The following is a 27,440-nucleotide window of genomic DNA, read 5'->3' as shown; positions in this document are numbered from 1 at the left end:
AATAAGTTTGGAAAAACTGGATTCTATGATCGACTCAGAGTCAATGAAAATGGGGGGGGCAATCCAGCCACAAACAAGCCTCCCGATGCCTCTGTCACTGTACCACAAAATAATTGGAAATGACACTTATTCTATCACATGGTGTTAGCTGATGGTTCAGAGTTGACATGAGGCTCCGAAGGCTACTCAAAAGACATATTTGTACATAAAGGAAAATTCCAGCATGTTTCGTTTTCATGCTATTTGTCATTTTTACTGCTGCAGGAATCTGCAGGAATTGCAGTGATTGCTTTTAGGAATTGGATTAGCTTCAGTTCTGTGTTCTGTTTGATGCTGAGTATGACCGGTAGGTGTCTGTGCTAACATAAAATTTACAGAGACCATTTTATTATCATCTGGATCATTGTTAAAATTTTTACTTACCTTTTTTGCTTGGGCAACTCAAAGTCTAGTTTCTCATATACATATCCACTTTTATAATTTATTATTTCAGACAACTAGAAGCAGGTTCTGTAGGTTACCTGTTACTTGTAGCTTGGCGTAAGTGTTGCTGTATTACACTAAGCCCTAAGAAGACAAAAATCAAATATATGTCAATTTCTTTGGCATTATTCTATTTTGTTTTCAGTTATTTTGCAAATTAATGGGATAATTATGACAGCGTCATTGTATGTTATGAATGCATTATAATGTGTTATGAATGTGTTCTTATATATATCACTTTTAATAATATATATGTGCGTGTGTGATAGCCTGGGGTAGACAAAGGTAATTTTAAAACATGGATTTATTTTCATCCATTCTTTCCATCTACATAGGCCGACTTATCCAGTACCAGGAAGATACAAGTTTACAGTTTAATTTATTTACTTAAAAAGGTATGCAATGTAAAGACACATTTATGATATACAGGTCTCAAGAAGTTGCATCTAAACTAAGGGCTTAAAAAAGCATAAACTGCAAAAAAAAAAAAGGTTTTAACATACATTGCATGCAATCATCACACAAACAAACCAGCCTATAGCAATTCTTACATTTAGAACACTCAATAAAAAACAGAATAAATAAAATACAAAAACAGCTCATCTAAACAAGCTGTGTTCAGCACTGCTGACCAGAAAATTACAAGAACAATTCGGTAAACTACCAAATTAGACATTAAATAACATCAATAATAACATCAACAACAATCATAATATTTACACAAATGCATTCAAAGTTTTTAAAAGAGATGGATAGTTCAATGTTCATTTGATGTTTTCAATATGAACTTGCAGTCAAGGCTTCACATTTGTTCGAAGCGACATTAAGAAGATCATAAACATTATACTTAAATCTAAAAAATGGAAAAAAGCCACGTTTTACTTCCCAGTAGTTACCTTTATTTCAGGAGCTATTTGCAAAGTGCAGTACAAAAAAAATGTTACTCCTTTACATAAGGTCCCTCAAAGTACAAAACATAAAAAAAACAATGAAGATGACATCATCAGACAGCTTAAGGTAAAACAGCTGCTCCTCATTGCTTAGAAAAAATAAAATAAAATAAAAAATAAAAATGTTTCCTGAAGGCATCAATGTGAAATACTGTTCCTACATCATTATCAAATCCAGTCACCCACAGAAACTTGTCCATGGTCAAAAGGTCTCTCCCGATTTCTGAATGAGTTGCAATCAAAAATTATTTTGTTGGTCATCAGGGGCGGTATGCATAAAACTTCTCAGAGTAAAATTTCACTTTTAAATGCGTCACAATTCTAAGAGTGACGTGATTTTGCTCCTTCTTCCAGACTTAAGAATAAGTGGCATGCATAGACATTCTTAAGTGTTAAGACTTGGTCTCAGCTCCTAAATTATTTAAGAGAGCTGGAGAGGACTCCTAAGCCAGTTAGGAGCTGAATGATGGCAGCCGCACTACGCGCACACAGACGGAGACCGTGCACTTTCCGTCAAAGAAAAGACGTACTGCGGATTTACGATGATAAGTTCATAAAAAGATACAGGCTTGATCGTGAAGGCATTATTTTTGTTACCGACCTAATTAGGAACAGGATACAATCTCCTACGTCACCTAAAAATGCACTTACAGTTGAACTGAAGGTGATAATGATGCTACGTTTTTGGCAACTGGAAAAATATAATAATAATTATTATTATCATCATCATCATCTATTATAGCGAGGGTCATAAGAGCAACATAAGTAATGACACAAACCTGTAGCTTGCATGCTTGCTTTATAAACTGTGATTTCCTTTCGCGAAAGCATGCATAATAGAACATTATACCACCTTTTTTCACATTCCTTTCACATTTTTTGTCCGTGCTTGTAACAGCTGGGCCAAACTTTCGTCGCACTACCTCCTTCCATTTAAGCACCAACTGTGCCAAAAGAACCGTTTTGTTTGTCGTCCAGTTTGGTTTTCTTTTAGAATCCAATGTCTTGCTATGAGTTTTGCGTTTGACCCATAATTTATACAACATGTGCATCTATTAGTGGAAATTGATTGGTGGTGTGCTAGGTAGATTTTCGTACAACCAATTAAAGGTATGATCACAAAAAGGTATGTTGTATAAAGCTCTACATTAACGGTTTAATGTCACTAATATATTTACCGTGCAGCTCATCTATTGGTTGAACTCAGTATTTGGGGCGGGATTTTATTTGTAGTCCTCATTTCACGACACTTAAATGCTGGCTCCGTCAGCACTTAGGAATTGGGCTTAGACTTTGCTGAAAGTTACTTTCAGCATCTTTATACAATGCTCTTAGGTCCTACTTTTTGCTAAGATTTTTTAACTCTTAAGTCAAAGTGTACGACCATTCTTAAGAGCATTCTTAGGAAGTTTTATGCATACCGGCCCTGGTCTTGGCGTTGGGAGTCAGTGCAGCCTTTTGTCCCGCAGACATACCATGTTAAACATCATTTTTATTATGCTCTGTTTTCACCAGAAACATATACAACAAACACATTTAGGCAACACTTTACTATTTACAACTGCGTTACTTCTGCCCCATCAAGTAAAGTGTCTAATTTCAGATTGTTTCAGATTAAGCTATCAAATTAGCACTTATAATTGATGGTGTTTCTGAGGAGTTGTGGATCCTGTAGGTTTTACTGGGGGTACTGGTGGCTTTCTGACCTGTAAATATACAATCACAGTTGTGACTTGCCATTTTACATACCTATGAGAACAAATCTAGGAATTAAAATGACTCACCGGATTTACATTTAGTGGCGGTAATGGTCTTGCTGGGGGTGGTGGCTTAACCTGTGGCTAAGATGAAGAGATTTAATTTATGATGTGCAACAAAATATCTGTTTATTTCATTATCTTCAAAGTGTTATTTTCTTAGTATCATCAGTAAGGAATAGTTAGGAATAAATATCCCAAACTGATACACTATTAATATAGTAATATAAACTACAGACATTTATGTATTTACTTGTGGATATGTTACATTGTTTGGGGAAGCTGGAGATGGGAATGTTATGGTTTATTGGCTGAAAATTGAAATTGGACTAAATAATCGGCTAAAAGTTAACATTACTATAGAGCAAATTCCCCACAACCGTTTGTGTGATATGTAGTTTCTAAGGTCAACAGGTATAGAGTAACTGCAGTGTCTACTTTACTTATGGTGGTAGTAAATTTAGTGCTGGGACCACTTATCAATTTATCGATAATTATCAATAAACCTGGGAATCTGATAAGTAATTGTTATCGTTTTCGATAAGTCAAAGCTATTATATACAGCAACTTCAGTCCTGGTATGACTGAATAGACAACCCTGCACTGGCAGTGCCAGTGGGACTGAATGTTATTGTGTACTGACTACAACATGTCTACTCAAGTGTGAAAGTATTTTGACAATTCTGGGAAACTGAAAAAAGCAACTTCCCTTTTTAGGCAGTACAACCGACATAATGGATCATATGAAAACAGCCCTTCTGTTCCTGAGAGCAAAGCTAGAGTCGTCAGTGTCATGGACAACAATAGCTGCCATTTTATTCTGGGACACTGATCTACACTGAGCTGAAGACATGACAACGTTGTCAACGTTGTGGTGCATGGTTTGCCTATTAACATAGTCAAGAGAGAGTCACTCAATAAAAATGTTCCTCAGGCTATCGGCCACCATCTGTGTAGAAGGTGATGAAATTACCGAGTGAAAGACATATGACAGGAAAACAAGATATGTGATATGTGGACAAGTCTATGCCCAGAAGCATATCTGTTCCCTGCCACCACATAACATCTGGCGGGGATTTCAAAACCAGCCTCTTGGCATATAGGAAATTTCCACAGATTAGCGGTTTTCTTTTCTTTTTTAGTTTTAGTCATCATCCCAGCCATAAGTAAATTAGCACTGCAGACTGGCCAGAGGTCTTCATTAATGAGTTCTTCATTAGTTGTAAAAGAAAATGTACTAAGTACAGACCCTATTAACACAGGTAAGGTCATAATAAATGTGAATCCAATAAAGACTGTGATATACTGTCACTCGAATGTTATGTTACTATAAGAGTCTGGGTACATAAAAACCGCACGGATAATAAACATTCCACAGCCATATATTATGCCAGAGTTGCAGTAAAACAAACTGTTTTACCTTGGGGGGTGAGTGGCTAGAAGCAACAGTGACAACCAATGGACTGCAGGCTTGAGTGACTGACGATTCCACAAAGATTGGCTGACTGATTTGGTGAATCCTGTCCCTAGAACTGCCATTCACAATGCCTTTGTGAAATAGTGGGTTTGTCAGACTCGAGGCACTGGGCACTTTTCTGCAAAACATTTATGGGGGAAAAAGAAACTTTAAATTTGAGACGTGGAAAAACAATACAAAACACAAATTACCGAATACAACAATTTTATCATCTACCCAATCAAGTAATTGACCCATAAAAGGGACATTGTGAAAAGTTGCTTACTTTTTAGTGAGGAATTCCACTTTGTTTGTCTTTTTGTACCACATTAATCCTCCAATAACAAGCATAAGAGGTATAAGAATTCCCAGAGTTACAGACACCCCAACAGCCAAAGCACTCCCTGCGAAAGACAGCAGCAGAATGGTCATGTGTCGACCCATGTGACCGCACTTTCTTTTAGCCTTTTAGACTACTTTTAATTGATCTATTAACTGTGTATTTTAGCACAGCAGAACTGTACATACTAAGCATTAAAGGCAATATTGTCAAATACTTTAATTACATATATAGCCAAAAGATAGTAGATCGTGATGCCTCAGTTACTAGGAGCAAACGCAACGATGCCATGCATTGTGAAGGCTGACCTTGAGTGAGCTCAGAAAACTTGACATTACAGTAGGGCGGAGCCCAGCCAGGGTCACAGTGACACTGTCCTTCATGATTACACACCTAACAGACAGACAATGCAGTAAGTATAACCTCAAACAAACAAACAAACAAACAAACAGACAAATCATGTCATTATGAAGGAAAACTTCATTTAGTGCAAAGCTCACCCCATTGTCACTGCATTTTGCTGCACAGTTCTTGTTTCCGTACACTTTAATGTCTTGACACGCATTATTATAGCATACCTATAGACAGATTATGAACAGAAGAACTTTTTACTTTACCGTTCAACACATGAAGCTAAACCTACCTGGCATGGTCAATAGCATCCTACAATAAGTGTCAACAAACAAAAAATACCTTCGTACCTTGTTGTCTCCACATTTTGCACCTGTGGGTACCATACCAATGTCACTCGATTCAGTTTCCGGTAAAGCGACATGGCAAGATATCCCATTCAAATCCAGGTTTAACCTTTTCTGAGTTATAGGATTATTTCTGCTAGTGCAAAAGATTGTGCCACACTTCACATCCCTGGAAAAACAGTCTGGTTAGTATAAGTATCCACACTGAAGCAACTCTTTAAAACTTCACTATTCTGAATAGAAAAACATTAGATAATCCAGATCACAAAATTAATATGCAGTTGAAAAAACTTAAACTAGTTCAAAAAGGCAAACTCATACTGTAAGATATATTAATTTCTGTTACATTAATACACAAGCACACTTACTCTTTTGCACAGCTGAGGTAGCGATCTTTAGTGTTTTTGCAATATGCATAATATGAACCAGCTGTATTTTCTTCAAAGCACAGATCGCTGCCAACTTGTGCATCTGAAGGATTACAACAACATTATTAAAACAATGTCATGTAAACAAATGTCTTTATAAAACAATCTACAAGTCTAATAAAAGATTGAAAAATTTGACATATGTACTATATGCATATACATTCATCCATTTTCTGTAACCACTTGTCCTATTCAGAGCCATGGGGATGCAGAGCCTATGGGAACAGGGCAGGGGACAACATAGGATGGGGTGCCGACACATCACAGGGCAGGGAACAACATAGGATGGGGTGTTGACACATCACAGGGCAGGGAACAACATAGGATGGGGTGCCGACACATCACAGGGCAGGGGACAACATAGGATGGGGTGCCGACACATCACAGGGCAGGGGACAACATAGGATGGGGTGCAGACACATCACAGGGCAGGGAACAACATAGGATGGGGTGTCGACACATCACAGGGCAGGGGACAACATAGGATGGGGTGCCGACACATCACAGGGCAGGGAACAACATAGGATGGGGTGTCGACACATCACAGGGTAGGGGACAACATAGGATGGGGTGCCGACACATCACAGGGCAGGGAACAACATAGGATGGGGTGCCGACACATCACAGGGCAGGGGACAACATAGGATGGGGTTTCGACACATCACAGGGTAGGGAACAACATAGGATGGGGTGCCGACACATCACAGGGCAGGGGACAACATAGGATGGGGTGCCGACACATCACAGGGCAGGGAACAACATAGGATGGGGTGTTGACACATCACAGGGCAGGGGACAACATAGGATGGGGTGCCGACACATCACAGGGCAGGGAACAACATAGGATGGAGTGTTGACACATCACAGGGCACACACACACCATTTATAGCTACAGACAATTTAGTAACTTCAGTTAACCTTAGCATGTTTTTGGACTGTGAGGGGAAACTGGGGAACCTGGAGAAAACCCCATACACATGGAACCCTGGCAGAGACTCAGCCCTGGCCCCAGAGGTGTGACGCAACAGTGCTAACGACTGCGCCATCAGTTAAGAGTGTTCAAGAGTCTTGCTCAAGGGCTCAATGGTGACACCCCGACGGCTGACTTCCTGATTTGAACCGGGTCATGCGTGTCCTGATTTCACCGAGTTCAACGTGTCCCTGGGTCAACATTGTATGACATCACCACATGCAGTGTTTTCTGATTAACCAGTAAGGTGCACACATTTGTAAAGTGCCCATTTTATTTTGTATGCCTTTTGTTATATAGGACCATGCTTAGCTGCAAAGGCTATCATGATAATAATGGTGACAATAATAGTGATAATAACAATAATAATGACAAAAAGGCTTGAACTTCCAATCACAGGCACAGAGGCTTAGCCTGCTGAACCACACACTGCACCCGGCTTGATGGTTGTAAGCAGAGAGTTTGAAAATCATTAAAAAATGCATGAATGTGGTGATGTCATATGACTGTGATTGGCTAAAGAAGTGAAATGCAAGCCCCTCCCTTATTGACCCAGGCGCACTTTGAACTGGCAAAAACAGGATGTCCAGCTGGCCACCTTCTGATCAGAGGCACTGTATTCTAACCTGCTGAGTCACAAAATGCCCTACATACAAAAAGAAAGCAAGTCACGTCTGTAGGTACCTGAACCCCACAATCGTTTGCAGTGCTGAAGGAGCGTTGGGCATTGACCATTGTAGCAGTACCCTTGGTTGAAGTTGCAAGGAATCCCATTCATCTTAAACACATTCTTTGGACATTCTGCTGATGTGCCCGTGCAATATTCCTCCAAGTCACAGTCATTTGCAGATTTTCTGCACAGGCTTCCGGAACGCTTGAGCTTTTAAAAAGGAAGGAAGATATTGTGTTTCCTGTAGTTAAAGCCTGCCACGCTTTTTAGTTCACAGCTAAATGCAATGCTCTAAATACATTTTGCAAAACTTGAAAAATGGAGACAAAGAGGGGCTACCTGGCAATTCTCACAGCACCCTCCAGATGCACATTGAGATCCTTTAGTCAGTCGGCATGTGGTGGCGTTACAACAGGCATTATTGCAATCCTGCAATGTCCACGGTTCAGAAATCAGGGGCAGTGAAACACATTGCACATTGATTCGAAGTCTCAGAACAGGGCAGCCTCACCTGCGGGGTGCCGCAGTCGCATTCCTCTCCTGGCTCCAGGTAACCATTGCCACAAATCACGGGGCCTGGGTTATTCAACAGGCATCGAGGGTTATACTGCTGTAGGAACTGACTCAGCTCAGTTTTACTGCAGCTGCTGAATGTCTCTGGGAAGATGGATCTGAAAATTATAATGCAAGAAGCAAATTAAAGGAAACCTACAATCACAAGATTTAAAAAGTAAAATAATTAAGCACTGAAGGCTGAATAAGTAAATAAATAATTACTGTAACTATCTAAATAGCAGTAATTGACAAGTCAATAAGTAAATACAAACTGATTTGATTAAACACAGAAAAAAACACCGTACAATATGTTGTTAAACACTGTATGAGATGTTTACGCTCACAACACAGACAGGAAGCGTGGCGGTGTGGATCCTGCCATCGCTTGGTCGCAGTAGAACGTATCGTACAGCATTTCATTAGCCAAGTCTTTTAAGTTGACTACTGAATGTTCATCACTATCACACCATCATAAAATAAAAGTCAAACCATCTTAAAGCGAGAAGCATTTGTGTGTGTGTACATATATATTTTTATTTTATTGGTCATCCACTGTTGTTTAGGGAAGCAAACATCTTACCCAACACGATCTGCCATAATGCAGTTTCTATTGCCTGATGATGTGCCACAGGAACAATCAGAAGTATCATGTGACAAACCCAAGTTGTGACCCATCTCATGCGCGACTGTCGAAGCTACACCAATAGAATTTACATGATGATCCTTAAGGGAAAAAAACAGAATCATTAGGCAACTCTTTTACATACTATTATTTGAATAATAATAAAAAAAAAAAATAGAAAATCATCAACTTCTGGATTCATGAGTTTAGTCTTGTGTGTGTATGTATATTATATATAAGCCCAAATACCTGATTCACCGCCCCAGAGCCGTATTCACACATTGCAAATTTGTTTGCCAAACCCACAGTATCTCCATCAAAATCAATACCACTGTGAAAAGAAGAGGAAGAATCAGCCAAATAATGAAAGAATATCCAAGCGTGCACTTTTGATGTGCTGCTGGTTCAATTGAAACTGATCAAGTAAAACACCTCTCATTAGGCAGAAGACATGGCCACATTCAACATTTTCATTGTTCAGACTAATGTATTTAATGTGTAATTTTCTCTATCTTAAAGAATTTTTATTTGCATTAAATAGGAACAAGAAAAGATGTCAGAACAGGTATTTTTAAATACAACTAATATAAATAACTAAAAATAAATAAAACCTTATTTTTCTTTAATGCTTGAAGCATATATATCATATAAATAGGTACTCACGTGACAAGTTGTGCATTGTCATGTTTTCTCTTATTGATAAGGCTGTTCTGTCTCCACTGGAGAAAATTTGTCAAGGTTGTGTCAGGATTAGTGCTGACATAAATCTTGTCCATGTGAGACCAAACCTCCAGACCTACTAACACTACATGAATGTTTAGAGGGCGATACAGCTGAAACGACATACATTGGGTGGCAGTTAGAGCCTTGCTACGCAATGCTTACATCATTCAAAACTGAATTAACTGAATTAAACACACTCATCCAAACACAGATGACAAATTATAAGTCTGGATGTTACCTTGTCAACATGATTTACTACTTCCAGCATTCTTGCTTTTACTTTTTCCATCTTCCCATCACATTTTCTATACTGAAACAAAAAACAACAAAAATCTATAAAGAGAAAAAAAACTTTCACAAAGACATCACAGCATACAAAATCCATCATTGGATCCTAAATTTTCAAAATAATTATCAAAAAAAGTACAAACCTCTGCATTGTCAGCCACCAAAAACATCTCGACAAATTGTTCTCCATTGAAAAGTGAATTGCTTTTCTAAAAAGGAAGAATTTAAAAAAAATGTAAAGCACATGAATAGTATTGAAAGAAAATATTTCAAAAGATGTTTTTCTTTCGACACTAGTTTAATGATGGTTGCTAAGGTGCCGACTCAGAGTAACACGCAGGGCAGCTTTTTGAGCAATGTTGCTTGGGCCCTTTCCAATTAATATTGGGCAACAAATTTCTGTTTGAAAAACTGTGACTGGCAGTGGGCAACTTTTTGTGATGAGCCAGATCCAAATTACCACCTGGTTGGTAATTGCTAAGCAACATTGCTTAAAAAGTTGCCTTGTATATCATCACCTTTAGTTACTGCTGGTGTCCAAACTCAGCAAGTTTAACCGACTACGGCGCCACAGGGTCTATGACCGACACTGATCTGTACATGTCAAAGAAGTCGGTAACAGTACCCAAACACTGGGCTTAAACATCCCAGAGACTCTGGGCCCATGGTCATAGTAAGTATTGTTGTAGTGACCACACGAGGATCTCTTTCTTCTCAGATGCTCTTCTTTGTAAATGGCATGGTCGCCCTCTGTGAAGTTGGCCAAAGGTTCGATGAAGTATACTGTCTGCTTAGCCCTCACGAAACCCCTGCAGCGTGAGGACAAGAGACTTATGGTAGGATGCCACACTTTTAACTCCTGTATCAGAGGCATACAGAGGCCGGATTCAGGGACATCAGCTAACTCTTGTGAAACAGAAATGATGGAATCTGCTATTAGCTAAATAGTACAGGACTGCATCTTGCTGAAGAAAACAAAGTAACAATCCATATTGATAACATAAAAGTGGAAATATAGAATTCCTTATTAAATCCATTGTCACGCAATGTCACATGTTTTTTCTCATTGTTTCAATGAAATATAAGATTATAATGCTCTTAAATAAAAATGAAGCAAGCATTTTAACCCCTTGTTTCATACTATTAAGCCACCAAATTGTAAAAAAAAAGCATTTAAGAATTTAAGCATTTTATTAAGCTACCAAATGGTAAGGAATGTCAGACGCATTGTTAGAACATTGCTTTAAAAATGTTATTTAGTACATCAATTTCTGTAATATTTAAACAAATAATATGTTAATCATATCTGTACCAAGGTTTTCACAGTTTGTGAGCTTTTATAAAGGCTTCTATAATGAACAACTGGTTCCATTTGAAAACTGCATAAAAAACAAATATCTAGCAGTTGTAGGTCGAATGTATACATCCAATTTTTAATCTCACTTGGGGCTACTACCATACAACAATATATAACCGATAATCAAAATACACACCTCATTCCAGAGCACAAGCCCACACTAACTGCAGAGTCTTTAATATCTTGAACGTCCCCATGATAATAACAGTGGTCCTACAAGAAGATGCATTAGTGTGGCAGATTTCTTACATGAAGAGCAAAAAACCACTAATTATTTAGATGAAGCTAATTTAATATAGATATCAAATAGAATAGATACTCCTGGCTGAAGAATGGATGGATTGTTTATTGCATAATAAAATAACATCCATACCTCATCATTTGGTAATACTGTGACTTCAGTTCCATTATCCAAATAGTATGTTTCTGTATAATCCTTTCCTAACAGAAACCTAAAAGTTTAAAATGGTTGATAATTATTTGATTGATTCAAGTTAAGGTTACTGTAAAAATGACATAATTAACGAACACCTTATCTTCAAATTATAAGACAGAGTTATAATAAATGTATTTCTTGATTAAAAACCAAAATGAATAAAGCCAAACTTTTCTCTATCACAGATAGATATATATACATATTATTTAAATACTCATTCTTTTCACAAGACACGTAAGATATTTAATAGAACAAAATCTTACCTGTTTTTTTCCAGGTTGAATATATAGTCTTCTCCCTCAATAGACAATGCATACCGCAGCTTGTCTGGATATTCCTGCATAAGAAGCGGTCAAATAGGTCCAGATTGTTGTGTCTTTTTAGTTTAACTCGTCTACTCTTGAGGCAAAAAAGCATGCAGGAACGGCCGCCCTAAGTAGTTAAACCGGTATATAAACAAAATATAGATATACGTAACATATATATATTTTTTAAGTAATAAAATATGTTCAATGGGTCAATATGAGTACGAAAAAAAACTTAAACACAAGCATATTGTGGTCCATGAAAAGGCCCTCTGGGAATAGAACCTCCGCAACAGGAAACGCCCCAATACTCATTTTCCCATCATAGAAACATTTGTGTGAATACGGCTCTTGGGCTTAGATTCTGCTTTTTATCTGGTAAGTCGTAGTCAACGGTGGCTAAATAATAATAATAATTATTATTATTATTATTATAAAACGGGAAGAAGTTACGAAAATCCACACTTTAAGGACGCGTAATGTTGAGTAAGAATAAGGTAATCCAGCCTCCCAGTATCTAAATTAAAACCACGCACCTTTTCCGAGGACAAGTTTCGTTTGGCACGAATGGCGAGTTTCTGCGGTCTGACAACAGTGTAGTCCTTCACATGAGAAAGCCTGCGTTCACTTGTGACGAATGAACCTGAAAGTATCTTAAGGCATTAACATAGAACACTAACGTAGATATATCCATTCAGCTTAACATATCCCAAAGTAGGTACACATTTAAATACATTCATGAATATTGCGTTTCCACGCAAAAAATACGGGGCACTTTCAATACACCACGTACTAATTTGCTTACCTACAGATACAATCACTAAAAATAGAGTAATATCCAAGGAGCACAAGCGCATGGTGGCAGCAGTTAGCGGCTCAACGCCGTCAGTACTGGAAGGCAGCGTGCCTACAGTTTCTTCATGATTAACATAGGAACCGTGATCTGACCGTCCAGGAAGTTACGGGCTGTGACTCACTTCAGGAAGTCGCTCTGCTTCCAGTATTTTTTTCCCCAAGTTAGCTTCAACTATTAAGATACATTTCTGTGAACTATCATGTCTGAAGGGGGCACATGAGAGAGTTTGATTTGGGGGGTGCAACTTAGTCATTTAAATGATGCAAACGTCTTTTTTGAGGGGGGGGGAGGGGGATACAAAATGAATGTAAATGAAGTATTGGGGGATATACATCCCTGTCCCTCCCTGTTCCTACATATAACAGGGGTGATTTTTGCTTACAAGGTGGGATGAGGCTAATGACTTCGTTAAACATTCATAGCTCCAGAATTCAAAGTCAAAACAAAGCAGGACACCTGAAAAGTCAAGGTTCACTTTGAAAATCCCATGATACTTTTGTATGAATATACAGTGCGAGTGGTCGTTTATAATTAAACAGTTCTACACTTTAATAACAATTAATACAGCAATTAAGCATCCAGGTCCACATTGGTATTGAAAATTCTGGGCTGCTTATTTATGTCAGGGTAGAGCAATAAATTCTTATAGCACAATGTTTAATTTCTTAATCAAACAAAAACATGTATGATCCATCTCTCAATATTGATAAAAGTCTCTTTTAATCACAAGGCATGCTCAATAGCTAAGCTTGATTTACGAAGTTAACTATAAAGTACATGTTTTGGTAGGACACATAAATATTTTCGAGACACTCAATCAGCAGACTTCATGGAGGTTGCATACTATGCTAAGCAGCTGCCTTCTGACTTCTTTCGATGGCCATTCGCTCTAAGCGTTCTGTGTAGAATCCATTGAAATCCAGCCTGTGAGGTCAAGACATTTAATTAATGACCAGCATTGACGTTTTTTGTTTTTTTTTTAAACAAAATTAATTGGAGGTTAAGGAGTGAATGTGTACCTGTAGATTATGTTGATCATACTGTGCTCACAGTCATTAGTGCTGTATATGCTCAGTTTATCCAACAGGTCCAGCAACAAGCTACTGAAGTTAGAGTCAAACTTGCTGATCGTTGCTTCGAAACCAGAGTCAGACTGCAGAGCATCGACGTGCTCTGCCAAGAACTGAAAGGGAAAAAAAAATAATTCAGGAAATCTCTAGGGGTGTGCTGTCATTCAAGGAGAAATTTCTACATGGGGACTCACCTTGGAGGTGAGTCTTTTCTTCTCTGCCTCTTCAGTGCGTTCATTCTTTGTGGGGGGGCCGTCCATCGTGCCATGCTCAAGAGTGAGCCGTTTCATTTCGCTGTCCACCCTCATGCTCTGAGTGAACCGCTGCGACAACAAAGTCAAAAATCAACATGAAACTCATTCACTTGGCAAACTACTGGCAGCCAACGCTTCTGTCCTCTTTCCAGAACTTCCAGTGCATTATGAGAAACAGCAAAATGTAAACTGAATGCATTAAAAACAAAGCACCTGAAGCCGCTCCTTGACGTCTACGCACCTGCATGCAGTTTGTGAACATGACGCACACGGACATTAGCTTCGAGAAGATCTTGAGGAGCTCAGGATTGGTCAACATGCAGTCTTTGAGGCAGTTATCCAGAAAGCTGGTATGATGGCACAGGACGTCATCGATGTTTGACGCCTACGGGACAGAAGATACTATGTGTAACTCTTCTAACTGGGGACCTCCTGCAGGAGAGATTAATATTGTGTAGTTACAACTTCCAAAAGTAAGTCTAAATCAATCTTCCTGTTGGTTTTTCTATGTCACAGCTGCCTGTACAGACAATGTAGATGTGAATGAAGTAAACTGCAATAAAATGAGTAAAACATGCAGCTTGTGCTTACAGATTTCAGGTTGTTTTCCATATTGTGCCACGTTGGCTCCATGACTTCAAACATCATGTAATACTGAATGTTCTGGACAAAGTTCAGCATCCGCTGTCTTAGCGCAAAGGCTGTAGCGAACCTATACAGAGGAGGAAAAAAAAAAACATTAAAAAAGACTGATATAGGATAAGTTTACAACACACCACTGTTTATCTGGTAATAATTACTGCACCAATACGTAATTTATTAATGTTGCACGCAGGATTTTCTAAACACGAACTTATCTGACATCTACTGTTTATGTATATAGCTACGGAACTTAATAGTTATCCAACGAATAAAGTGTATGCATTCATCACCGTTTATTCTTTCTTAAATGATACTAAATTGTATTTAGACTCACCACTTGGCTGAGTGAAGAGAATACTGGTTAGCTGCTTTGTTGCTAATCCACACGTTGCACAACAGTCTTTCCACATGCTTACAGTAAAACATGTGTCGGAACAACATCTGATACCTGGTCAGGGCCTTCCTGTAATTATGAAAATAAATGGCAGCTTTGTGGTACTGGGGTCTTCAATAACCAGTGCTGAAAAATGCAGTTCCTGACATGGTCGTTATCTTTAAACATTATTTTTGCATATATATTGTTTCAACACTATGCATAAGAAAAACATTGAAAATGTGTTGAAATTGATCCGGAAGAGAATTATGAACGGCTGGATCGTTCCAGAGAACCAGCAAGTGGCACACACTATGCACCTGTTGATAATGAGTGACAGCGGCCATTTGACAATGTAATCGAACGAAAAGGCCTCCAGGCCACTGAGAGCGACATCCGTTGGGTCGGCGTTGATAATCGCCTTCTCCTGCTTGGTCTCGATGGCCAGGACCCGCAAGAGTTGTGTGATGACGTCATGTGGCATCAAGTCGATCTGTAAAAATCAAAAACAACAACTACGGTACAAAAATCAGATAAACTCACACACTGTAACACCTATTTGGATAAATTTGTGTCTTGAAAAGGGATTTTTAAATTTGGTGATATATTAAAATTAAAATTATATAATAAAATTCCCACATGTTTTCTCCTATATTTGACAATAGCCTCTGCTAACATGATCACAATGAGAATGTCAACGTGCTTCATCATTTCCTGTGTGCTTAAATCAGTTAACAACTTTTCTTCTGACAGGAAAGTCAACTTTTGCTGGTGAAAAACAAACCGTTCGTTCCAGAAGTGTCACACTGCAAGCTACCTGGCGCACCCATGTGGACAGTCTTGGAACTCCTTCTCCCTATTAATTTCCGCTAAGAGTACCAAAGGCAACCAGTGCTACGGTATACCTAGCTTTTGTATTATTAAGGAACATTTCAATAAATTGTTCGCCAATCCTGGGGGAAAATAACTGACCAAGCACAATCAAATCGAGCACCTTCAGGTCATCTTTAAATGGGTCGGTGTTTGCAGTGCTCATCCTCAGAGCCAGCTCCAACAAGGCTTCCAGTCTGGGTGGAATGATGTCATCCACTTGTTTTTTCAGTTCCTCCTCGGTCAGATCCATAAAATGAACGAAAAAGTCTCCCTTGTCCATTAGGAAGTAGTGCTTAATCGATCTACAGAAGAAAGCAAAGCTGAATCTTAATGTAGACAATGTCATTTCCTGTGCCAGTTCAAACCCCAGGAGTACAGCCAATACATAATATCATCAAGGGTAAATTAACTTGAATAATTTTAGTAAACACACAGTATGTGAAATAGGAAACGACTGACGTGAATAGAACATACATAAGAGAAAGCTTAAAGAAGCATAGGATGATAGGCACTAAAACAAGATAGCATTAAAATAGCATTAAAACCAGATAATGCACTCAAAGATGTAATGCAATAAACCTATCTCACAAGAGCCCTTTACCTGAGTCTTGTCACGAGCTCCTTCTCTTCCATCAGAAAGCTGAGGAGGACCTTGCTGGCATAATTATAGGCCTTTTCAATCTGCTCAACGTAGGCTCTTTCCTTCAGAGTGTACAGGACCTCTTTGGCATCTGGGCACGTCACATCGCGACCGCACTCCCTCACCACATTCAGATACTTTCCTTTACCACACATTATAGAATGACAGAAAAAGATACAAAGTTTCCATTGTTTATTGCTAACATTGTTAATGTAATATCACTGATAGAAGAACAACCATGACAAACTGAAAAGGTAGATTATTGATCTCTAAATGAAAGATTTATGGGTCATTCCATTGTAATTCAACAAATGGCCTTTCCATTACCATTTCTGAGTTTGATTAAGTTTGGCATGCAAATTACACATACCTTCCAGAGCTCAGAAATGTTTACAATAAAACCATTAAAACTTTAACAGTAGGAAAGATACAGTTCACAAGAAAACACATCGTTTTTTTTGGGTACCTGCGGTGTGTGATTCACAGGTCAAATTTAATCAAAATCAAAAATGGTGGCGCTAAAACTTTTTTGGGAATTTCTGAATTAAAATGGAATATTATGGAATGATCACACACACACACACACACACAGATACAAACATTGGAAAAAAATTAAGAGACCACTCTATATTTTAAGACATCTGCATTTTTAAATCCTGGTTTAGTCCTGGATCTGCTGGCAGAAGGCTATGCTGAGCAGCAAGTTGCTTCCAGGTCCAAAATTTCTAAGATAGCAGTGCACAAGAATAATGTGAAGCAGGAGACACTGGGAACGACCAGAAACCAGCCAGGTAAAGGGCAGAAGCTCCTAGAAGCAGGACTGAAGTCCCAGAAAGCAAGGAAGAAGCCCTTCATTATAGAGAAACAGAGAAAGAACCAGGCTGCAGTTAGCAGAAAATGTGTATTATCCACATACGTACACCCAGAAAATGAGAAATGAGTGAAACAAAAAATTGTGCGGTGGTTTCTTAATTTTTTCCATAGTTGTGTGTATATACACATGAGCATACACAACCACACACACATACACACACGCGCACGTGTGCACACACACACACACACACACACACACACATGCGCGCAAACACACACGCGCGCAAATACACACGCACATGCATGCCCAAAAACTAGCACTAACCTGTGCTTAATATTTTGTCGGCCATCTTTTGGAGGAATGATGGGATTCTGTGCTGCACGATTGTATACCGCTGATCCCAGTACTTATCGTTATAGTCCTCCTGAATCTTCTCCTTCTGAAGCTCATGCTCTTCCACCATAAATTCACTAGTGAGACAACAATTCAGGACAAAAAGCTTGTCAACAACAAAAAAATACCTTAATACTCCAAATAACTCAGTTGTGCAATTATGGCACAAACGTAGCTGTGAACTAATATCATATTGACATTTAATGACAGCCAAGCTCAAAAGATCTGCTGTAAATAAACGGACTCAATACCTGTATGGGTCTTTAATGATGCCCCTGTAGATCCACTTCTCGAGTATCTCAAAGTAAGGGACGCTAGCTGCTTTTGTGAGGTATAGGCACAGCTCCTGGGCTTGATTGTCTCCGGTGTAGTTGAACGTGCGGTCATGGAGAAGGCTTAATGTGGCCCCTCCCATGCAGTCTCCTTTGTCAACAGAGGTGGCTGGGAAGGAACCAAGAACAGACAGCGTTAGCGAACGCTAAGGTCAAGTGCACATGGTGCTCTGCATACAGACAGCCAGGCTTACCGATGGAAGCAAGGATCTCCATGGTTCTCATGGTTGGCTGAATATAAAACCACATCTTCTGAAGCGAGAGCAATCCCTGCCTGTGGAGGTGCTCCAGCTGCGTTACCAGAATCAGGTACTCCTTCATCAGCGTCCTCATGGCGGCCGTGAGGGCGTGATTCACCTGGCCGTACTCGAAAGACGACTTCTCCTCTATAAAGCTGCGTGAGAGAAATCACAGGATAATAGAAAAAAAAAGTAATGAATTTTAAACAAACAGGATAGGATAGCGGTGGTGGCTTAATGGTTAGGGAAGCGCACTTGTAATTGAAGGATTGCTGGTTCGAATCCCCAACCAGCAAGGCACCACTGAGGTACCCTGAGCAAGGTACCGTCCCCAAGCACTGCTGCCCGGGCGCTGAATTAGTGGCCTCCTGCTATGTCACGATGTCACACATGGGTTAAATGCAGAGGATATTTTTTGTTGTTGTGCTGTGGTGTGTCAACAATGATCACTGATCACCTAATTCTAATTCCTGTCTATTATTATCTCAAATATATTTTAAAAATGCAGCAAATATGGACATGCCCTGCTATTTAACTCAAGCTGCAAATTGGAAGTTTTATGGTAACATGTATTTGGGGAATGTGATGAAATTCTTGTGCCACAGTTGAGGGGTATGAGAGCGGGTGCACGAGGACATGGGGGGACAGAACAAATCGCAGTGCAATAGAGGACTAGCCTGTGCAGTATAAGAATTCATAGATGCAATAATAAATAAGTAATGCGATACAGAGATGAGATAGTTATACATGATGCACAAATAATACAATATTGTTGAGAAAGTGCAGGTAGTACACAGATTAATCGACAGTAAGCTGAAGCGGGTTTAAGGGGCCTTCTATGTTCGATATCTCAAATATAATTCCAAATTCCTTACCGGGTAATCGTGGAGTAGCTGGCTGCAACTGGCAAGATCCTGTTCACAAGCTCCTTGACCGACATGTCTAAGGTTGGATCGATGATAAAGGAACGACTCTGTCGACCCAACACGGGCTGTGCTACAACGTCCCTCCCATCGACTCCTAACAGCACATATAACAGGTCTTCAACCAGCGCTTGTTCCTGGGCCGCCAGCGGCATGGTACCTGGGAACACGTGAGACAGAAAGTTAAAACCATGGCGTAAAAACTACCTTCTACTTTCTCCATCATTCTGCTTTTAAATGTGTCACGTGAGAGACCGGCGGCCTGCAGTATTATACAGGTTCCCCAATGGCACTGCAGCAAATTTAGCTCCTAGGAGTTCCATTTATTTTATTTTTTTTTAAAAGAGAAACTGAACAGCGTAGGAGAGAAATACTTACAAAGGAAGTGCAAAGCACAGCTGAAATGAGGCCTGTACTGAAAGGTCCCAGGCAGCTGGCCCTTTAAGAAAGGAGTTATGAACACCTAAGACACAGGAGCACTCACCTACAGCATGAGCTGGATCGATGACTGCAGGCACGCCAGTAAGGAAATCGCCGATAAGTGCAGGTCTTTCATAAACCCAGTTCGGAAACACAGGATTCAGCATGGTGGGGTTCTTCTTATTGTGTCTTTCCCTCAACATCTTTCGGGTGACTTCAGCCGACTACAAGGAAGACGGTTTTTAAACGGCAATGCATCAGATAAAGGGAAACCAATGCACTGACTGACATCTGGCAGCTTGGGTGCAGATGCAGTGGTGACACGCCACAGAAACAGTGTGATGCCATATGACTGCAGTGCACCTGCTGGACTGTTGAGCTGGCCGTGGCAGTTCCGAGCTTCTTCCGTAGCTCCTCCAGCTCCTGCATGGACATCTTAGTAGAGGTTGAAGGTATGGTGAAATTCGTGCTACTGCTGGCTGCAGTGTTGGAGGACGTCTCCGATCGCTCCTTTGCATTTTGCTGCAGGCAATGCAGGGTCTGGGGAAAATATAGGTGATGTAGATATGTCCGGGTAGATTAACCCTTTGATGGCATGTAAATAATAGTGGTGTCAAAAATGACTTATGCAATAGCATGTTATTTTCCCAAAAATCCAGCTGTTACCTCTTTATCCTCTGTGAGTTTTGACAACAAGTAAACCAGGGGATCAAGGTTGCGGGCATTCTTTGACTTAATTTCCTCATACTTCCTCAAGAAGTCATCCGGGGTTTTCGAAAACTCTGCGATTTTCACCTGATTAATATAAAAGATCATGGGATAGGGGGTGTCAGCAAGATATGCATCTACACATTTATGATTCATTTCACAAATAAGCACTATTTGGTCATTTTCCCTAAACACGGAGCAGAATGAAGGCCATGCGCGTGCTTATGCCCTTACCTTCGCGCTGTGCGCCGACACCGTGGTGGTAACATAAGGAGTCCTGTTTTTCTGCAGTAAGTCGATGTAGACTTCAGCTCCGTCGCCTCCTCGTACGTGGAGCAAACTGAGCAGCTCGTTGACATCGTGATGTATTCGGAACTCACTCATTTTCTTCAAATGGATAAAATAAGATTGGGAGCATTGTTAAGCCGCTGGGTATTCAACAACTGACAAAACTGAAAGGCAAACGGACTCGAAAAACGGAAATCAGCGGTAGCATGTCTGACATCTCAATGGCTGGGTAACTGCAGACACTGAGACAGCTAGCCATGGTCCGCTATAACGCATACGGCCAGTATTAGAAGACAATCGAGCTGATTTAAACAGTGCATAAAACTTTATGTACTACATAATATCTGTGTGCCAACACTATTAATGCAAACAGATAATTAAATATATTAAAAACGATATCTCGTGATGACCTAATTAAAAATCAGTAACAAATAATGCAATTCTCCTAAACCTAAACTGTACAGACATAAAACATTCAGAAAACGTGATAAATTTATATAAAGTAGTAGAGATGCTTACATTTCCAATGCAAAGGCCAGTAACGTTACCACTCAGCCAGCAAGGCACATCCCACCGACAGCTCTTGAGCGCGAACGCTAAACAAAACACATGGTGCAGACGCTATCTCGCTCCGCCGACAACATGCTGCTCCTTTCAAAGGTTCCGGGTATCAATATTACGGTTTTTTTTGGTTTGGACAAATTCTCAAATGAAAATGGTACTTCTCATAACCACATATGTAAACGGAAACGGAAAACACTTTATTGTCATTGTAATTTACATTAACAACGAAATTCAGTTGGCAACTCTCATTTAAGTAGCAGCGATATACATATATAAATACAAGAAAGTACACAAATTAAAAGTTGTAATAATAATAATAGTAATAATAATATGCACAGTAGAGAAATAATTGCAATAAAAGAATACCCAATCAATTAAAAAGAGAGCAAAAAGTGCACATCATTAAGTCAGTTTCTCACAGAATGTAATTTCTCATTGGTTTCCTTCATGCACAAATTATTTAGCTTTGGTTTTTGTAGAATTAGGTATATTCACTTTGAATTAGCCCCCAAAATCAGTTGTATTAGTCATGACGCAAAAATGAACTATATTCTTCTCGTTTGTTTACTGGACAACCCATGATGTAGAATTGGTCTTCTTCTTTCCAACATAACTACTTAAAACACTGGGTTTATTCTTACCGTAACATATAACTTTTTATTCAAAGCTTCCAGATATAGAGAAATGATAGTCAAGTAAACTGTACGCACTGCATGTGCGTGCGTATGCATATTTCTTTTTCATATGCTACCATCTGCTGTTTGAATTTGGCAACTACGTTTTCAAGCGCCACTACAGAACAAGGACAGTGTGTTATTCATAGCAGCTATTCTTAAGTAAGGATATATAATAATAATAATAATAATAATAATAATAATAATAATAATAATAATAATAATAATAATAATAGCCATTCTAATACAAAAATCCATAATGTTTTAGACGGTTATTTAAGTAGAATGTAGAATGAGTAATTTAGTTTTGATGAAAATTCTTGACAACACACTCAAAAACCTCAGCTGTTGACCTGTCTTTGTATACATTTTAAAACTAGTACTAAGAATTTAAAACCCTATAGATAATGCTAAATTATGCAGACAATGTATGTTTGTAGAATAATTCATATCAGCGTCGGGACTTTGTGTAAACTTGTAGCAGTGATCCACCACCTATTTAGTCGACAGACCGTGGGAAGGACTTTCTGTATTTTAAAAGAAGAAAATGGAAAAAAAACATTAGGAGGAACTTACAACAGTGAAGTATAAGTAGTAATAGAGATTTCTGAAGTGGCAGCTCCCCTGGTGTTGTGAGCCAGAAATGAAATGCTATTTTGGCCGGTTGCAGGAATGATGCTGCCAAGAAATGAGGGACATAAACCGTGAGGATCTGCCGCTGCCAAGAGCCACACTGCAGCTACAAGTGAATATTTATGGTCCTGTGTTTGCTAGAATTCCATCTAAAGCCATCTTATTTCATGCTGCTGGCTGACACTTCGTGTCACTTTAAACTGCACTGCAATGGATTATCCATAATCAATTTCTATTGAAAAATAACATTTAAAAGGCTGCAATGCACACCTTCTTTTTCTATAGCGCTAGCTTGAAGTTGATCATGAGCTCAACTATATTCATTTAGAATAAAATACAAAAGCAAGTTTACTTAAATACTCCAGGCGTGAATAATAATTCTAACACCTAACACTTAATGACCATTACAGATACATCCTTCCATCCATCCACCCGTCTGTCCGTTCATCTGTCCATCCATCCATCCTTTTTTTGAAACCACTTTTCCTATTCAGGGTCGCGGGCCATTGTAGTATATCAAATACAAATATATTGTACTGTTACAGTTTTAAAAATCAAGTACAAGAAAGACCACTTTGAAAATGGAAACATTTTTGCCATGAAAAGTTGTAGGGAGAACAAATAAACCAAAACATTAGAACTATTTCTTACTAATTAAGATTTTGGTGATTGTTATCATTTACTTTTTGTTTTAATTTTGCTGGTAATAATATAATTATGTGCATATGTTTATCTACTTCCAATAGTTAAATATGTAAAATAAATATATAATCAGTTTACTTAACCAGAAAGTTAACTGTTTGCATGAGATTTTTGATACTAGGACATGCCTTAAGTTAATGGTTGATATTCCAGGAGTGTTTCTTGCTATTTCCTATATTGTGGTTCAAAGGCTTACTGAACAACTACGCCAAAACTCCTTAAATGGGCAGACATATATAAGAAAACAAAGGGTATAGTGTCTTTATAACTTATGCGTTTATATAGGCTACAATATACTGTCAGAAAAAAAGGTACAGAGTCAATTTCTGTACCTTAAAAGATACATTTGCCTACAATTGTCAGACCCTTGAGGGTACAGCCCCAGTGACAAGTAATTGTATCCTCAAAGGTACAAATTGGTCCTTTTTCTGTACATGTTTATGAGCAACACAATCATACTGTGATAAACCACCCATGGTGGCTTGTAATAAACTGCCAGATACATTCAGTGTAAGAAAAGTTGAATTTTCCAAACCATAATGTCTGTTTGCCTTATCTCATAAACACATGCATAACTGCATAGAAAATATTACCCTGACGTAGGCCTATATTGTGCTGTTTTAATTCCAAATGACATTTCAGATTCCCATTTTGTGGGAGAAATCTTTTTTATATACACACTGCAATTCTTAGAAAACAAAAACAACTACGTAGTATGTCCACTACATACATTTAAATGCTTTATTTATTTTACACAAGGTTTATCTGTACAAATTAACATATATACATGAACACATATGAAACACATTCTATAAATATGAACAATCAGTCTTGATTCTGAAACAGACAACAGCCAAGGTCTAGGTCTATTGTTTACAGTAATACAGTGAATTACATTTTGCAGAAATCCAGGGCTGTCTAGTGATTCCTCAAGGAAAATGAATGTGCAATTAGTCAGTAACGAATCTTTAAATGCAAAATTCAGGCCAATTACTTAAATTTGTCATCTGTATTCTCTTCGGCTCTCTGAACTTGATGGCCCTCTTGCGTAGGGGCGTTACACACGTGTGATTCCCTTGCTGTCATCTTTGCCTTGAATTTCAGCGCCGGTCAAACTACTTAAATGTAAATATGTATCAAAATAGTTCAACACTGTACATTTTAAAAAACAAGCAAATAGACGTTAATGCACTAACTGCATAGCAGTGTCTGCAAAGACTTTCAAGCATTAAAAAAATGACAAGTGCGACTACGGCTGTATTCGTCATAAAACGGTAGTGTTCAAAAATGGTACATATTAAATAATGTAAGCATTTCCCCTGCAAAATACATCTTCAAAACGATTTGCTTCTTTAGACTCCAAAAATATAATTTTATCTCTATGTTACAGTCTTTGCTTAGGCAGAAAACGTAGAAGGCGATTCAGTTTGCCACTTTCCGTTGTCTTCACCGTAGATTCACTCAAATGCCCTTCGTTTGCTGGTGAAACATTCAATAAAAGATTAAACTGCGTTAAGCTGGATACCTATTCGGCTTTGGTTCTCAGTCTAAGGATATCGAAACATTATACAAGCGATAATTCTCAGTCAGAATTAAGTTCATGTCATTTACGAGGTGTGTTCATATAGGCTATTCATAGTTCAAAGTTTAACGAGATCTTAGACGCGTCTTCACTTAGGCAGGTATTACTGTAACCTATATGTTAGAATTTTATATTTTCCTAAATTTTATCAAAAACTACTTTGTCCCAAACTGTATATATTATGTTACAATTACTTTAACCAAAAAATAAAAAAGCAAAAATTGAAAGAATGTGAGCAGTCCGTAAGTTTATATGTAATACCCCCTGCAATTTTACACACCCGAAAAGACAATTTCCTTGTTCCAAGTTAAAGAACACGTTTATATTCGTTGAAATTATATAGTGTATAAAAACTCTATGCATATGAACTCATAAATGGTTTGTAACGTTCCTACATTCTTTAAAAAAAAAATAGAATTTAGATTTTGACTGTTTTACGAGTCACACTGTGTTTTACGCACACCGGCAACATGAGCTCATAAACATGACTGTACAAACTTTATGTATTTATATGAGGTTTGACTTGTTTAAGACAGATAATACATTCCATAAGTCACAGGTCCACCAAAAAGTCCGGGAACGGGCAAGGAAGGTCTTGGGTATGAGTTAGAAGGTCCGTAAACTGATGGAGATCCTACGTGAGCACCAAGAGGAAAGGGAAAGGCAAAGGCAGGTACAAGGGGCTTTGTTGCGAGTTTAAACTTTTCCAGTTCGGCCTCCTGGAGTCTCTTGGCCTTAGCCCTCCTGTTCTGGAACCAGATTTTGACTTGTGTCTCCGTCAGATTAAGTGAATTGGAGAATTCTGCTCTTTCTGCTATGGAAAGGTACTGTTTCTGGCGAAACTTTCTCTCCAAAGAAAGCAACTGTGATGTCGTAAAAGGCGTACGAGGTTTTCTGTTGTTCTTGTGTTTCCTGAGGGGGCACGGAGATGGACTGGAATGTCCTGTTTAATAAAAACAAGAAACCTGTTATTGCGCAAATTCAAATCATTGTCATTGCTTTCTGTAATAAAAAGATTCTGAGTATCCATTCCAAATATTAAAAATGCCACTATATGCCCTGATATTACACTATAGATCAATGCCTTTTCTAGATAAAGGATTTGAAAGATGAATGAGTGTATTATCATTGCTATACGTCAGTTAAAATGAGGGCCAGAATATAGCCGTGTACAGTCCCAGGGGAACGCTGTTGATACTACCGATGAAAACTTAACAAAACATTAGCTCAAGGTACAGTATGTCAGCAAAATGATATTGTAAGTGAAGGTTGTGTTCTTCCTGTCAGATATTCACACAACCTTTTCAATCTTTATAAGTTTTAAGTTCCCAATATAGCCTATCCGTTATTGAAAGGCAGTAGGAAAGTTAATTCTGTTATAACTGCAGAGCTTGCAGTTTACTAGCGTCATTAAAAACCAGCGAAGCATTTACTCGAACAATTTTACCAAAACTTACAAAGACAAGGAACTAATCATCATCATCTTCCTCATCGTCATCATCATCATCATCATCAATAACAACAACAACAACAACGGCAACAACGAAAACAAAATTCTAATAAAACGACTGTTATATTCTTATATGCCAATCGCTGTAATTATTTCATATTTTTTTAAAAATGCAAAACTACCCAGCAAAATCTAGGCTATACTTCAGCGCTAATGACAGGGCAAACTGAACTTACTAGGCGAAGCGGAATAGGACGAAGTCTCGATCCAGGGTCTCTGATCCTTTTCGTTAACTTCTTCATTTTCATTTCTGGTGCACTCCGACAAACTTGCAAAACCGTCCACAGATATGTTACTCCCTGTATATATTGTCCTCGGAAGATTTTGTTTAGTTGGTTCCGCGCCAGGCTTAGATACACCCAAATCTGCGTCAAAGGAAGAATATTGCGCCCTGCAGGTCGTTCTGTGAGAAATAAGCGATTCCACACTAAAAGGAAGACTAAAGGTTTTACTTTTACATCCTTTGGAAAACTTGTCTTTTGGTTTAATGTCTTCCTTCTCAGAATTTCCTTTCTCTTGGAGATTTAGCTCTTGGGATGGAGACCCCTGAACAGGATTCATATTACAAGAGTATGGGGCCATACAACTTTAATTGAACTGACAGTCCTGAACTGCGCCCGTGTTTCCTCAACTTCTCGGAACAGCGGTTAGCAAGATTCTTTGCATCTGGTTTAGTTTCAGCTTTTAAAGCGTCGCAGTGCCTGTTATCTCGCCGCCTTCCAATCAGCTGGTTAACTTTGGCTGATGACGTGGCCGGAGTTTCATTTGATTGGCTAATTATCGTCTCAAACACATCAAGGGAGATACGGAAAAAAGAGGAGTAATCTTAGACGGCTTGCTGAAGATGTTTGTTGATAGCTAGGGGGCTGAAGTCGTATAGGAACATAGTCTCTAGACCAGTTTTGGAATAAT

General features: G+C 38.7%; 3 protein-coding genes and 1 long non-coding RNA gene across 5 annotated transcripts; 1 reads left to right on the top strand and 3 right to left on the bottom strand.

Annotated features, from left to right (window-relative positions):
- Nucleotides 1-769: 769 nt before the first annotated feature.
- On the bottom strand, nt 770-13,029 carry adam8b (ADAM metallopeptidase domain 8b). The gene is made up of 22 exons (XM_023798503.2): nt 12,844-13,029; nt 12,575-12,681; nt 11,997-12,070; nt 11,671-11,749; nt 11,434-11,510; nt 10,566-10,749; nt 10,084-10,149; nt 9,891-9,962; nt 9,593-9,762; nt 9,179-9,260; nt 8,888-9,030; nt 8,264-8,423; nt 8,092-8,181; nt 7,767-7,962; nt 6,053-6,155; nt 5,688-5,853; nt 5,487-5,564; nt 5,295-5,379; nt 4,933-5,050; nt 4,611-4,785; nt 3,218-3,274; nt 770-3,139 (listed from the first exon to the last, which is right to left on the bottom strand). The coding sequence occupies exons 1-22, from the start codon at nt 12,893-12,895 to the stop codon at nt 3,068-3,070; spliced, it is 2,406 nt and encodes an 801-aa protein (XP_023654271.2). The 5' UTR covers nt 12,896-13,029; the 3' UTR covers nt 770-3,067.
- Nucleotides 12,329-14,493, top strand: LOC111836872 (uncharacterized). Its single transcript, XR_002836504.2, has 3 exons — nt 12,329-12,416; nt 13,970-14,165; nt 14,371-14,493. It is a non-coding gene; the product is annotated as an uncharacterized lncRNA (long non-coding RNA).
- On the bottom strand, nt 13,419-21,499 carry tubgcp2 (tubulin gamma complex component 2). 2 transcript variants are annotated; one of them, XM_023798480.2, is made up of 18 exons: nt 21,383-21,499; nt 20,810-20,962; nt 20,534-20,662; nt 20,231-20,407; nt 19,932-20,091; nt 19,400-19,607; nt 18,480-18,679; nt 18,205-18,394; nt 17,885-18,030; nt 16,708-16,888; nt 16,228-16,408; nt 15,554-15,726; nt 15,195-15,323; nt 14,810-14,930; nt 14,460-14,603; nt 14,159-14,287; nt 13,914-14,077; nt 13,419-13,818 (listed from the first exon to the last, which is right to left on the bottom strand). In XM_023798480.2, exons 2-18 carry the CDS (start codon nt 20,957-20,959, stop codon nt 13,743-13,745), a joined length of 2,658 nt encoding a protein of 885 aa, XP_023654248.1. In that variant the 5' UTR covers nt 20,960-20,962; nt 21,383-21,499; the 3' UTR covers nt 13,419-13,742. The 2 variants fall into 2 exon arrangements, with proteins under 2 accessions (XP_023654248.1, XP_023654257.1); XM_023798489.2 differs by lacking the exons at nt 13,419-13,818; nt 13,914-14,077; nt 14,159-14,287 and having other exon boundaries at nt 14,514-14,650.
- A 2,664-nt stretch (nt 21,500-24,163) lies between these two features.
- On the bottom strand, nt 24,164-27,173 carry msx1b (muscle segment homeobox 1b). The gene is made up of 2 exons (XM_023797762.2): nt 26,705-27,173; nt 24,164-25,961 (listed from the first exon to the last, which is right to left on the bottom strand). Exons 1-2 carry the CDS (start codon nt 27,108-27,110, stop codon nt 25,546-25,548), a joined length of 822 nt encoding a protein of 273 aa, XP_023653530.1. The 5' UTR covers nt 27,111-27,173; the 3' UTR covers nt 24,164-25,545.
- Between the last annotated feature and the right edge of the window lie 267 nt (nt 27,174-27,440).

The sequence above is a fragment of the Paramormyrops kingsleyae genome, chromosome 20, assembly GCF_048594095.1.
Source record: "Paramormyrops kingsleyae isolate MSU_618 chromosome 20, PKINGS_0.4, whole genome shotgun sequence".
NCBI lineage: Eukaryota > Metazoa > Chordata > Actinopteri > Osteoglossiformes > Mormyridae > Paramormyrops > Paramormyrops kingsleyae.
The sequence above is the reverse complement of the archived record's forward strand: the minus strand, read 5'-3'. Positions and strand labels throughout refer to the sequence as shown.

What these genes read in the sequence shown, in the direction of transcription:
- tubgcp2 (XM_023798480.2), bottom strand. Translation starts at nt 20,959, where the DNA reads ATGAGTGAGTTCCGAATACATCACGATGTCAACGAGCTGCTCAGTTTG. An exon ending in CGACAAAATATTAAGCACAG is followed by an intron (nt 16,889 to 17,884) that starts GTTAGTGCTAGT and finishes TGTGTGGTAAAG; the next exon opens with GAAAGTATCTGAATGTGGTG. An exon ending in ATGATCAACATAATCTACAG is followed by an intron (nt 13,819 to 13,913) that starts GTACACATTCAC and finishes TTGACCTCACAG; the next exon opens with GCTGGATTTCAATGGATTCT.
- adam8b (XM_023798503.2), bottom strand. Translation starts at nt 12,895, where the DNA reads ATGCGCTTGTGCTCCTTGGATATTACTCTATTTTTAGTGATTGTATCT. An exon ending in CAAACGATTGTGGGGTTCAG is followed by an intron (nt 6,156 to 7,766) that starts GTACCTACAGAC and finishes GTAATCCTTCAG; the next exon opens with ATGCACAAGTTGGCAGCGAT. An exon ending in CAAAATGTGGAGACAACAAG is followed by an intron (nt 5,565 to 5,687) that starts GTACGAAGGTAT and finishes ATCTGTCTATAG; the next exon opens with GTATGCTATAATAATGCGTG.
- msx1b (XM_023797762.2), bottom strand. Translation starts at nt 27,110, where the DNA reads ATGGCCCCATACTCTTGTAATATGAATCCTGTTCAGGGGTCTCCATCC. An exon ending in GTCCTATTCCGCTTCGCCTA is followed by an intron (nt 25,962 to 26,704) that starts GTAAGTTCAGTT and finishes TTTATTAAACAG; the next exon opens with GACATTCCAGTCCATCTCCG.